Here is a 13622-nt window from a genome sequence, read left to right as displayed (position 1 = left end):
CCTTATATAATGTGACTTACCCTACATTATTCATCTCATATGCATACGTATATACTGTACTCTATATCATCGACTGTATCCTTATGTAATACATGTATCACTAGCCACTTTAACTATGCCACTTTGTTTACATACTCATCTCATATGTATATACTGTACTCGATACCATCTACTGTATCTTGCCTATGCTGCTCTGTACCATCACTCATTCATATATCCTTATGTACATATTCTTTATCCCCTTACACTGTGTATAAGACAGTAGTTTTGGAATTGTTAGTTAGATTACTTGTTGGTTATTACTGCATTGTCGGAACTAGAAGCACAAGCATTTCGCTACACTCGCATTAACATCTGCTAACCATGTGTATGTGACAAATAAAATTTGATTTGATTTGATTTGTTGCTCCTGCAGTCAAATCTGCTGTTGACCGCCAGGTACTGAGACACACTTCATGTGACATCATTGTTGTGTTATGCTTCATTCACATCCAAAATATCGGGTCAGTCAGATTCCCATTGTAACTTGCCAGCATATGTGTGTGCGCTATCTGCTATTTGATCTCAGTCTGCTCTCTGCTCATCCTAGGAGAAAAAGATTATGGAAGAGAAGCTTACCAAGGTGGGGGAGAGAGATGACAGCCTTCCAGCTGAGTTCCGGCACACAGAGGAAGACCAAAAGGTAACATATCCAGGGTTGTAGTACGAAACAAAACGGGGAATCCTGAAGACGCTAATGCAAATCTAATGTGCTAATAGGTGTGTAAATAAAACGGCAAACAACCTTTATGTGTATTTATGTTCCACTACATACCCGAAACATTTCACAATACACCATAAATAATACTGTACCATTCTGATCACTTTTGGACTAAATAATAAAACACAATTCATTCCCTGTGCCCATAAGTTATGTGAGGTGGATATAGGGTGTAAGCAAGGCTGTATAAGGTTATGTTTCTTTTATTCTCAAAGGCAATGGAAGAGGCCGAAGTCCAGGCTGATGTTAGACCCAAGCAGGTGAGGTTTCTGCCCAATTGTATCTATAATCGCACAGATCCGTCATATTCAATGTCATACTGTGTTGCAACTCATAAAGGTCATGTTTAATTCATGTAAACCGGATGTACCTCTTGTCTAGAGACTTGTCTTCATCCACTGGTCCAGCTGCAGCCTCAGTAGCCGTGACAACAGAGCAGAGACAGCCCAGACTGGAGGTACTTACCTACTGCAGACTAACAAACTAACAGACCGCTAAAGTGAGTCTCAGAGTAGGAGGGTTGATTTAGGATCAGTTTAGCCTTTTAGATCATAATGAACAAGATTATATAGACAGATGTGAGACCTAATCCTAAATCAGCACTCCTACGCTGAGACGCTTTTTGAATACAGGCCCTGAGATGTTCTGTTGGTTGGCGGTGTAAGGTTCTAATTCTCAGAGCAAATAACTCAACGGACACTATGAAAGCTTAACCGAGTTGAATTATTCCCAGAGGATCATTACAGCTGCATTAGACAATGTGCTTGTGCTTCACACAAGCACTGATATTTGACTGTTCCTCATAGGCTGAGTCTCCTCCTACCCATCTGTACAAACATTGTTCTTTCCTGCTTGGCAGGACACTAGTGATACGGGCCATAAACTTGTATTTCCCCCTTATTAGGACCAGATTGCAGTTCCTATGGCTTCCACTAGATAATAATAATAAATCACAGAGAGTGTCACCAGCAAAGCACACCCACATCATCCACATCCTCCTCCATGCTTCACGGTGGGAACCACACATTCGGAGATCATCCATTCATCTACTCTGCGTCTCACAAAGACATGGCGGTTGGAACCAAAAATCTCAAATTTGGATTCATCAGACCGAAGGACAGATTTCCACCGGTCTAATGTCCATTGTTCGTGTTTTTTGGCCCAGGCAAGTCTCTTCTTCTTATTTGTGTCCTTTAGTAGTGGTTTCTTTGCAGAAATTCAACCAAAAGTTGACGTTGAGATGTGTCTGTTACTTGAACTCTGTGAAGCATTTATTTGGGCTGCAATTTCTGAGGCTGGTAATGAATTTATCCTCTGCAGCAGAGGTAACCCTTTCCTGTGGTGGTCCTCCTGAGAGCCAGTTTTATCATAGGGTTTGATGGTTTTTGCAACTGCACTTGAACAAACCTTCAAAGTCCTTGAAATTTTACGGATTGACTGACTTTCATGTGTTAAAGTAATAATGGACTGTCGTTTCTCTTTGCTTATTTGAGTTGTTTTTGCCATAATATGGACTTGGCCGTTTACCAAATAGGGCTATCTTCTGTATACAACCCCTACCTTGTCACAACACAACTGATTGGCTCAAACGCAATAAGAAGGAAAGAAATTCCACAAATTAACTTTTAACAAGGCACACCTGTTAATTGAAATTAATTCCAGGTGACTACCTCATGAAGCTCCTAAGGCACTGCAGCTCAGTGCTAGAGGCGTTACTATAGACCCTGGTTCGGTTCCAAGCTGTATCACAACCGGCCGTGATTGGGAGTCGCATAGGGTGGCACACAATTGGTCCAGCGTCGTCCGGGTTAGGGTTTGGCCGGGGTAGGCCGTCATTGTAAATAAGAATTTGTTCTTAACTGACTTGCCTAGTTAAATTAAAGTTAAATCAAATAAATAAAGCTGGTTGAGAGAATGCCAAGAGTGCGCAAAAAGGTGTCATCAAGGCAAAGGGCGGCTACATTGAAGAATCTCAAATATAATTTGTTGAACACTATTTAGATTTCCTTATGTGTTATTTCATAGTTTTGATACCTTCACTATTATTCTACAATGTAGAAAATTGTTAAAAAAATAAAGAAAAACCTTTGAATGAGTAGGTGTGACCAAACTTCTGACTGGTAGTGTATGGCCTGTGACATTGACTGATGTACATTTCTGATGCATTGCAGGCTTATAGCACACTACAAGTCCCTTGCCACACGGAGGCGCCACTTGAGGGAGCTGCTGTGAACAATTATTATATTTTTCTAAATGGCGGAGAACGTATACTTGATAGAAAACAAACACACACAGTGTGCAACGCCTTTCCTGCTTGGTTTTGCACATGACAGAAGATTGTACTAGATTTGGTTTCTTTCCGTTGAGATGAGGAGAGAGAACGAGAGAGAGAGAACAAGAGAAAGAGAGAATGAGAGAACGAGAGAGAGAGAGAGAGAGAGTAAGAGTTTGTCCTAACTTATTTCCTAGGATTGACAGAGAATTTTTTGAATCCTGTGAGGAAAATGTAATATTGGGCTTGCCTCATGTGTCTTGACTGACTGTCCATCCCAGCTAACAGTCTGCATTGCCCCAATGTACCAGTGATGTTGCTGCAACATTGCTACAGCATTGGGGGGGTAATTGTGAATGTCATCTGGGTTTAGGAACAGTATATAGTGTGTATGTAGGATCGGGATGTCTGTCTAATCTTGATGTACACAGAAAAGCGAGTTCTCTCTTAAGTGGACAGCCACCATAATACACTAGTGTACAGCATAGTCTACTTTGCATAATTCTACATATTTAGGTGCAGGTCTCAAACCTAAAACTTGAGAGATATTTTGGAAAGGGGAATTAATTTATTATTATTCTTTTTTAAATGAGAATAATAATTGTGTTGTGTGTATTCAACATTCATGGGTCTGAAGTAACTCCTTGTGCCACCCTCAACAACTGAAAACAGAAGCTAACATGGGGTAACCTGTAGCTAGGTAACCTAAATGTATTTAGCCAATAAATGAATTAATTCCAATAAGTAAATGCCAAAAACAAGATATGACAGTAGTAGAATACATTTGTGTAAAAGCATCCTGTGGTATAGGGAACTTACTGTATATTTGTGTTGCAGTTAGGGGGAAGAACTTTATAATATACTGTATATTTTTTAAATTCACATGTAATATTCTGAAAATCTTTCACTTCTTGTACGAAGCAACTCAGTAGTTTTTCAATTTTGCTAAGCTTTACAAAGCTGCTTCCTTCTCGGAGCTTTGGTACGTGTTCAACTCCAATTTAAGTAGGCTATTCTTTTTTTTGTGCAATGGCCTTTGGGCACTTGAGGAGAATTTGAATAGATTTCAAAACATTTGAATACAAATCTATGTAGTTGAACCATTTCTGTCTTTTCATTCAGATTTGTAAGAGGTTACTAATAGAGAGTAACGGAGATAGAGGTTCACTCTAACATGGTCCTACAGTAACAAGAACACACACAATTACGTACACTATGGTTCAATCATTCAAGTATTGCAAAAATATCGCTTTATATGGTACATTTCTACCAAACATTCATAGAAGTCTAGGAAGAAACTGAATACAACATTTGAGTTAGAAAATGTTACCTTGGTTTTATTGAAGTTTCACAGCAGAGCTTTTGTCTTTGGTTTCATTTACAGACCATGAAAGTCATAAGGAGAAAAGTATCTCATAACATCATTTTAAACTAAGCTATAAGCAATACATATCTCGTCATTAGACTGAGTAACGACATGAATCATCTACACAAACCTGCCATAAAGCTATTATGTTGATTAAATGAAGAGAGTGAGAATTCTTATATTTCTACTATTTCAATGGTGTTGCGGAGAAAATGTCTCAGTAAAAATGTATAATTTAACAAACTGAATGGTTGATAGTAGAGACGTCGCACCATCTTGCGTCTCTCTCAGTGTCTGTGAGAAGAATAGACAATAAACATGGAGTAAGCTACATAAATCACCTGTGTTATATAAATTATCTGTGTTATAAGCATTAGTAACTACATTGCGAATGTCAGGTAGTTTTAATATGTTCAATTGTTATTTTTTTAAATGTAGTCACTCAAACAATAGGGTGTGCTTTGGGTTCTCTTGTTTTTTTACAGCGAGAAGTTGAATTACCTTACTATAATCACTGAACAATAATATTCACAAAAGATTATTATGTGAAATAATGTTTTAAATAACCAATATATTATTTTTGTGTTCATACATAGCTTGTGCGTGCTGCTTTATCCTATACTAAAACACACCTCTCAATTTAGAATGTAAAAGGAATATTTAGGTTGAGGAGAGTTTATTCATGATATACCTGTTGAGGGTTAGAAAAGTCTGTTGTTGGCTATAGGATGTTGTTGCCCCGGTGTTGCCATTCTCGGCCTGAATACAAGAGAAAAATAAGAGAAGCTCGTCTTTCTAACTACAAACTCAGTTGGACTTTTAGGGGAGAAAACTCAAAAGTGTGGACCTTCTCTTTTTTCAACTTCTAATTTTCTAGGCTGCATACATCATAACAGGACTCATGTTTGACATATTAAAGAAGGAAAACATACTGTCTTTTATAATGATGTGGGCATCTTTTTGTTCTTATCCCTGAAACAAAAGAAACAACAAATAAATAATATATAATATTATTAATTATTAATAAAAAAAATTATATGGAAATTATATGAAAATGTTCATACATTCTAACTGGAAAATGATGGCAGCATATTTATTTCAGTTGGTTCAATACTCTTGTTTTGTTTGGTGGGTGGGTGTTTCATGGGTACATGGGGCTATATTGGTGAGTGAATGGGTACATGGGGCTATATTGGTGAGTGAATGGGTACATGGGGCTATATTGGTGAGTGAATGGGTACATGGGGTATATTGGTGAGTGAATGGGTACATGGGGTATATTGGTGAGTGAATGGGTACATGGGGCTATATTGGTGAGTGAATGGGTACATGGGATATATTGGTGAGTGAATGGGTAAATGGAGTATATTGGTGAGTGAATGGGTACATGGGGCTATATTGGTGAGTGAATGGGTACATGGGGTATATTGGTGAGTGAATGGGTACATGGGGTATATTGGTGAGTGAATGGGTACATGGGGTATATTGGTGAGTGAATGGGTACATGGGGTATATTGGTGAGTGAATGGGTACATGGGATATATTGGTGAGTGAATGGGTAAATGGGGTATATTGGTGAGTGAATGGGTACATGGGGTATATTGGTGAGTGAATGGGTACATGGGATATATTGGTTAGTGAATGGGTAAATGGGGTATATTGGTGAGTGAATGGGTACATGGGGCTATATTGGTGAGTGAATGGGTACATGGGGCTATATTAGTGAGTGAATGGGTACATGGGGCTATATTGGTGAGTGAATGCAGGACTCACGGTTGCAGTGGCATACAGTGATGATGAGGAGGAGGAAGAGGAAGCCACAGCCAGCAGTCAATGGGGCCCAAACAATCAAATCACAGGATGCAGTAGGGTCCACCTTTCCCACTGCAAAAACACAAGTCAAACACAGAAAACATTTGGGATAAATGTGTTACAACGATAAACACCATTGGATAATGAAATATTCTACTATGATTATCCAAATCAACTCAATAAAAAATATGAGGACATTTATATTATGATAAGAATACATGTGATGATGATGATGTCAATAAATATTCTACCTTTGCACGACTTGGCAGTTGTAGAGCTGGTTAGCTCTATGGTTGTGGTCATTGGTGTAGTCGTCGTGGTTGTTGTTGTCATAGGGGCTAAAAAGTAAAGTGAGGTGTGTTAGCATGGATAACTTTCAGACTGTTAATAGGCTTTAAAGAACATCTGATTAAAAAACAACATTGATTTCTATAATTGTATTTTTCGGATAGAATTTATTTATGTAATGTAGCCTAGCTAGCCTACTCACCTGGCCCAGCAAGTCGAGTTACTTCACCAAACACAAGCGCGTTACCATTGATTGATGCACAGCTGTAGACGCCACTATCTCGAGCCTTTTTGAAAGCCTTCAGTATCAAGATGTTTTTCTTTATCTGCTCCTCGCTGAAGACCTCATTGTTAAAGTATGTTTTCTTCATACCGTCCTTGGTACTAAACGATGCAATAAACTCCATTCCAGCGTTGTCTTGCACTCTAAACCAAATCACCATGTTGCTCTTAGTCTTAGAGACTGGTGCACAAGTGATCTCCACCCTCTCTCCATCCGTTTTCTCTGTCAGAGAACTTAGTTGGAGAGTTTCTGATAACGTTTGTGATTAAAAATAAATTAGAGATTCAACTAATGAATACATTAATAATTTATTACTGAAGATGTCTTATTAGGCTAATTCAAAATGCAATTACTGAAACGTGACACATATGATGTTTAGGCTATAGCATTCAAAATGAAATTAAAATACAATATAAAATGATGTAGAGCAGGCCTGGCCTATATAGCAACACTTTTTATGAACTAGGTCTGTGAGAGAGCAAGTATTCTGGCAATATCGTTGAAATCCATCGACGACTTTAAAACTATCCTACTCTGAAGGGAATGAACGTACTACAGGATAGTATTATGAAAAAGTCTGACTTACCTTGACAAAAGAACAGTAAAACAAGTGTCTGCATCCACTTTTGGACCATTTTCATGTCTTTTTGCACAGCAACACGTTCAAGCTCTTCTTCATGGGATGTAGAAACAGGTGTGATGAGGAGCTCAACGCGACCCTAAACCCGCCCAAAGTCTTCTTTCATCACTGGTAAAAGAGGTCATTGCAGGAGTCTTGCACAGAGCTCGTGTATCCCAAGGTGGTCTGCAAGCCTGCTCGAGCAGAGCCCACCAATCCGCGCTGCGCTTCGCTACATGCTGGCTTTACGCAAAAAACCGCACGCGCTCTGAAGCGCACACACACAGCACAATGTGTCAACATTTCAAAGGAGGAATTTAAGTCAAGAGCAGCAGGTCATGACATAGACTTTTGAGGACGTGCCTCTGTGCTGCCACTTTGATAAACATCATATTGCAAGAATAGCAGAATAATATCATCAATAGGTCTATAAAGTCATATAAGTGTTTATTTTATTGTATTTGTGTTATTACTATTACCTTTGTTGCGTAATGTATTAATAATGTAGTAGCCTACGCCTATATCGTGTCAACATTAGGCTTTGATTTACTAATCTATTATGATTTACTAATCTATTATGGTGTTATGTCAAAGTTTCATAGATAGGCTATAGCAGATTAGATTTAGAAATATAATTAGAAATAAACTGGTACCTGGGTGACTGAAAATACGTTAGGATAGGCTGGTTTGAAACACAGCTATGCTATTTATTTTTTCAATTCACAGTAGAAAAAACAGAGGCAAGTGTCCAGGAAGGATACAATATTGCTAAAGACATAACAAATTGTGAGTAGGCATTGCATTAGTCTAGGATTCTCAATAAATGTGTAAGCAGCTTGTCAATAAATAAAATGTTGAATATTATGACATGATTTGAGACAACATTCAAATAAATAATTGTTTTGATTCTTTTGAAGAGTGAGGCTCTGCTCATACAACACTTTAGGGTTCTTCCCTTGGGCAAATAAAATATAATTAAAATACATTTAGATAACTTTTGGATTCATTTTGATAACATTTACATCTATAACTATAAATGTCCATAAATAACAAGGCTTATTCGTGAAAGATATTGAGTGATGCGAATGAATGTTCGGGTATATCGCCCCCTAAATGCAAGAAATAGTTCACGCCAAAAGTAACATCTCGTTTTACAAAAATAGCCAACAGTCCAGAAAATGAAAATGACGGCACCTGTTGTCGGTGAATCAGCGGGGACCTAGGTTTTGAGGCCTGCAGAACCCAATGTTTTGAGACATTAACATTTTTCAAAAAGCAACTCTGTAGCCTAGACTCGATGTAGACTCATGTATCCACTTCAATGCCCTTTCACGCATGTGACTATAGGCCTATCAACATGGATATTACGCTACAGGCTGGCGGACATACAGGCCATAGTTATAATCACCTATCTCTTGCCTATTTGTTTGCGTAGGTGAATGTGTCTCCCACATTATATTTGCAGTTTGGCCAATCTCTCCAAACGCAGGAAAGGACATAACAGTTTCAGCACGCTGGACAGAGCCATGACAATGCCCTACTCGTCTGCTTCAGCAAAGCTGCTATCCTTTCCCATAAAAAGGTTAGTGCTTGTTCGTTTCTTTTCAGTTAGAAATAGTTTGAAACACAGCTAAGATATGAACAAAGAAGCTTCTGTACATTCAATGGAAAGGATATACAGAAGACTGACGGAAGAGTGTAGGCTGCAGAAACCAACTCATACGATCAGCCTGGAGACATCACATGTGGGGCAACGCTGTATAGGCCTACACCCTGTAACAATGTAGCAACATGAGTTTAACTTCAACATATATATATAGCAATATTAAGCAACACTCTCTTCGCAAGACCCGCCCCAGCTAGCAAATAACGTTCTGAAAACCATGTTTCTTACAGCTTGGTTAGAGCGTGGTTGTGCTGGAGTTATTTTGCATACCCACAACTTTCCGGGAGTGGTGCAGGATAATTGCTTGACTTTGGAACATTCTGAGCACATTTAAGGAACTTGACAAAAAAGTACTTTAACAGAACATTTCCTAAAAGTTCAAATAAGGTTACATTTAATTAAAATGTTGGTATTGTTCTAGGAACATTCTCCAACTGGTTTGACATTGACAACATCAAGAAACAATGTTTTCAGTGCAAATTTCAGTACTTCAGGATAATGTTTCCTACAGGTTTCTTCATGGTTTTATTTAAAGTAATGTTCTCAAATTGTTCCAAGAACGTTAACAAACAACGTTCTTCTGTGGGAATTTCAGTACTTCAGCATAACGTTTCCTACAGGTTTCCTCATGGTTCTATTTAAAGTCATGTTCTCAAATTGTTCAAGGAACGTTAAGAAAACTTTCCATAAATCCACAAGAAAACTTTAGTAATGTTCAGAGAACATTCTAAGAATGTTATTTGAAATTATAAACTGTGTGGTTCGGGCGCTGACAGCCAATCTGAGTTACTCCATGCCTAAGAACAGCCCTTAGCCACATACCACACCTCCTCGGGCCTTATTGCTTAAATATATAAATAGAGCCCCACATTGGAAATGGTTTCAATCATTTTTTCCCTTTTTTTCTTTGACATTTTTTTTACCTCTTATTCTCCACAATTTCGTGGTATCCAATTGGTAGTTACAGTCTTGTCTCATCACTGCAACTCCCGTATGGACTCAGGAGAGGTGAAGGTTGAGATGAGTCCTATGCGTACTATGAAACACAATGCCCGCTTAACCCAGAAGCCAGCCGCATCAATGTTTCAGAGGAAACACTATACACATGGCAACTGTGTCAGCGTGCATTGCACCCAGCTCGCCACAGGAGTTGCTAGAGTGCGATGGGACAAGAACGTCCCTGCCGGCCAAACCCTCCCCTAACCCGAACGACGCTGGGCTAATTGAGCGCCGCCCGGTCACGGCCGGCTGCGACAGAGCCTGGACTCAAACCAGGATCTCCAGTGGCACAGCTAGCACTGTGATGCAGTGCCTTAGACCACTGCACCACTTGGAGGCCCAATAGTTTTTCACAGTGGTGGAAAATTGTCATACTTGAGTAAAAGTAAATATACCGTAATAGAAAATGAGTCAAGTAAAAGTGAAAAATCACCTAGTAAAATACTACAAAAAGTATAAATGGATTTAAATATACTCAAGTATCGAAAGTAAATTTAATTGCTAAAGTATACTTAAGTATCAAAAGCAAAAGTAAAAGTACAAATAATTTCAAATGTATTATATTGAGCAAACCAGATGCCATTTTATTAATATTTTGTTATTTAGGGAAAGCCAGTGGCACACTCCAACACTCAGACATAATTTACAAACGAAGCATATGTATTTAGTGAGTCTGCCAGATCAGAGGCAGTAGGGATGACCAGGGATATGCTCTTGATAAGAGCATGAATTGGACAATTTTTCTGTCCTGCTAAGCATTAAAATGTAATGAGTACTTTTGGATGTCAGGGAAAATGGATGGAGTGAAAAGTCTTTAGGAATGTAGTGAAGTAAAACTAAAAGTAGTCAAAAATATAAATAGAGTAAGCACAGGTACCTCAAAACTACTTGTGTAGTACTTTATACCACTGTTTTTCCACTATTCATTTTTCCCATAGGGGATTTTAGAAACACTTAAATGTCATCTTTCAATGACACCTTTGCTAAAAGGTATTGTGTCAATTTAAAACTTGCACAAGACAGTTCACAGAATTGGCCATAAAGAAATTTTGCTAATGTATTCATTAGTACATTTAGCTAACATTAGATAGTTAATCCAGAGATTCCTACCTTTGCCTCGATTAGGCAGTCTAGTCCAGATCATCAGTTATCAAAACATCATGCCAGTGTAAGCCTACATGAAACACATCCCTTTTTTAAGTGTTTTTAAAATCCCCTATGGAAAAAATGAATGGTGGAAAACTATTGGAACCATTTCTCTGTTTGACCGCTAGGTGTTATGGGTATTATGACTCATACTGTGGTACTCTATTCCCTTCTCAGCATCAACAAAACTCTCTCTATCCTCTATATTATGTTAAGTGTGTTCATCCTTCTTGGCCCACTAATTGGCCACACCTGATCTTAACGAGTGCTTGTTTCCTTTGAACTGGGCTCTGTTTAAATAGGCTAAAATGAACTGATTTGTATCTCATTGATGCTGTGTCACAATAAAAAAATACATTTGTTTGTATGATTAATGCCTAAGGAAATTAATTTCCATGTGTCCTATCTGTGCGTTGGTGTAAAAAAAAAGTTTTACCCAAAATAAGACAGCAGTGTTATTAAAAGTCTGAAACATTCAGTGAAAGTATTAACGAAGTTATTGAAAAACCTCCAAATAATATAATTTCTGTTCTCAGAGCATTAATAAAACTTCCCAGGAAAACTTTAAAGAAACCAGAGTAAAACGTTCTTAGAATCTCCCTACAACCTAAAAACAAACGTTCCGAGAACAGATGCTTAAAAAAAGTTACATATTACTGTTCAGGAAACCTATGGCTTTGATCCCTCAACCAATGTGTAACCAAAAACACATGTTCCCACAACTTCCAAGGAACCAAATGTGCTAGCTGGGGCAGCTGTAGGCATAACAACTGTTCCATTTAAGTTTCCATTTGAGAAATGCAATTAAGTGCTCCTCTCACCTTGTTCATGTTGCAATCATGTCTTGCATCACCTCATGCCCTTTCTTTACTTTGGAAAAGGAAATATGCCTTTTACTTACTTTATAGTAGCCTAAAGTAACTAAAATCTGAATGTCATGTTGAATGTCAGTGCCTGAAACTGTAGGTCTGTAAGTGACGCAATAACTCATAACCACAGGGGGATTGTGCATTGTGTTGGTGTGTTCTGTAGTTAGAAGGTGGGTGTCCAGGAAGAGCCAGTCAGACAGAGATATAGGGGCTCTGACAGTTAGCCACTTTCCATCCCTTTGTATCTGTGTTGACTCACCTAACCCTCCATGGTGCTTTCTCTCTACCCCTACCTGGGCTTCCCTGTCTTACTCACAATGAGGGCTCCCCGACCCCAAACAGTGTGTGTGTGTTTGTGTCTAGAGGGATGACCAGGGGATGCCTATGAGAGAGAGAGAGTTCCCTGAATATTTAGGACCACATTAGACACACAGAGAGTTTGAGTAACTCGCCATTCAAATGCAGTCAGAAGTAGTCTCCTCTCATTTAAGATGGAACAGCAGCAGTATTAGGATAATTTCCCCTGCCCTTATAGGGGCTCTATGCATTGTGGGAAGGGAAGAGACAGAGAAGCTACAGTTGGATGATCTCAGTATACAGTAAGTAGCAATGGCTGACTAGCTGTGACAAAGCTTGCCATGTCTGTCATCGTTAGAGCGAGATAATGGACAGACAGACAGACACAGACTGACACAAAACACCACCAGACAGACACAGACACAGACAAAGACAGAGTCAAAGACAGTTTAGGACTAAACTGTATGCAGCACTTCATAAAAAATGTTTGCCTAAGGATTCATCTAGCATTTTTTAATTAATTACTTGTGTAAGGTGAACTATATTTCAGTGTTTCTTATAGTACATAACCATTTGTTGATGAAACATGTTTGGTATAGTATTTTACCAAATGTGTGATACAGGGGACTGTAGTGTATATGATTGGCTTTTAATCATTTTTTATCTTCAAAAAGCTATTTGTATGGATTTTAGGTGTGTGGAAAATGAAACAATGACAAATGTAAATAAAAGTGGTTCTTGCCACTGCTGTTGATTGCCTTTTGGTGTAACAATAGTAACAGAAATGGATGAGCCCAAGTTAACAATTATATTGACAGAAGGAAATATAAAAAATACAGTTATGAGATTACAAATGCTACAAATTATGAGAATAGCAGAAATATAAAAAATAATATCTTCAACCATAGTTACATTACATTTTGTACACGGGATTAACTATATATTATATATGTGTTTAACTAAATATACTACTATTGTTCTGATCACAATATCATTGTTTTTTTTCTTATTTTTTCAAATATCTTTCAAATCAAATAAAAGAGAAGAAGAATTTTAGGAGCGCTGTTGTGTTTCATGTGATCCTAATATTACATTGATAGATATTACATTGTTTGTTCAAGTGTATATTTATGAGTTATATACATTATTTGTACTATGCTCAAACAGAAATCATGGATTAAATGACAGGATTACTTTTCAGTTATAGTTTTCAATGTCAAGTTTTATTATGCTCCGGCAACAAGC

General features: G+C 38.1%; 1 protein-coding gene across 1 annotated transcript; it reads right to left on the bottom strand.

Moving 5' to 3' along the window:
* Positions 1 to 4348: 4348 nt before the first annotated feature.
* Positions 4349 to 7655, bottom strand: cd8a (CD8a molecule). The gene is made up of 7 exons (XM_024428502.2): positions 7368 to 7655; positions 6701 to 7030; positions 6462 to 6548; positions 6172 to 6282; positions 5331 to 5370; positions 5090 to 5157; positions 4349 to 4692 (listed from the first exon to the last, which is right to left on the bottom strand). Exons 1-6 carry the CDS (start codon positions 7420 to 7422, stop codon positions 5100 to 5102), a joined length of 681 nt encoding a protein of 226 aa, XP_024284270.1. The 5' UTR covers positions 7423 to 7655; the 3' UTR covers positions 4349 to 4692; positions 5090 to 5099.
* Between the last annotated feature and the right edge of the window lie 5967 nt (positions 7656 to 13622).

This window comes from Oncorhynchus tshawytscha, linkage group LG07 (genome assembly GCF_018296145.1).
Source record: "Oncorhynchus tshawytscha isolate Ot180627B linkage group LG07, Otsh_v2.0, whole genome shotgun sequence".
In the NCBI taxonomy this organism is placed as follows: domain Eukaryota; kingdom Metazoa; phylum Chordata; class Actinopteri; order Salmoniformes; family Salmonidae; genus Oncorhynchus; species Oncorhynchus tshawytscha.
Note: the sequence above shows the minus strand (reverse complement) of the source record. Positions and strands in the feature narration are given on the sequence as shown.

Excerpts from the sequence above, each read along its gene's own strand:
- cd8a (XM_024428502.2), bottom strand. The coding sequence starts at position 7,422 with ATGAAAATGGTCCAAAAGTGGATGCAGACACTTGTTTTACTGTTCTTT. Across the intron at positions 6,549-6,700 it reads AACTCGACTTGCTGGGCCAG|CCCCTATGACAACAACAACC; the intron begins GTGAGTAGGCTA and ends TTTACTTTTTAG. Across the intron at positions 5,158-5,330 it reads CCACATCATTATAAAAGACA|GCCGAGAATGGCAACACCGG; the intron begins GTATGTTTTCCT and ends TCTTGTATTCAG.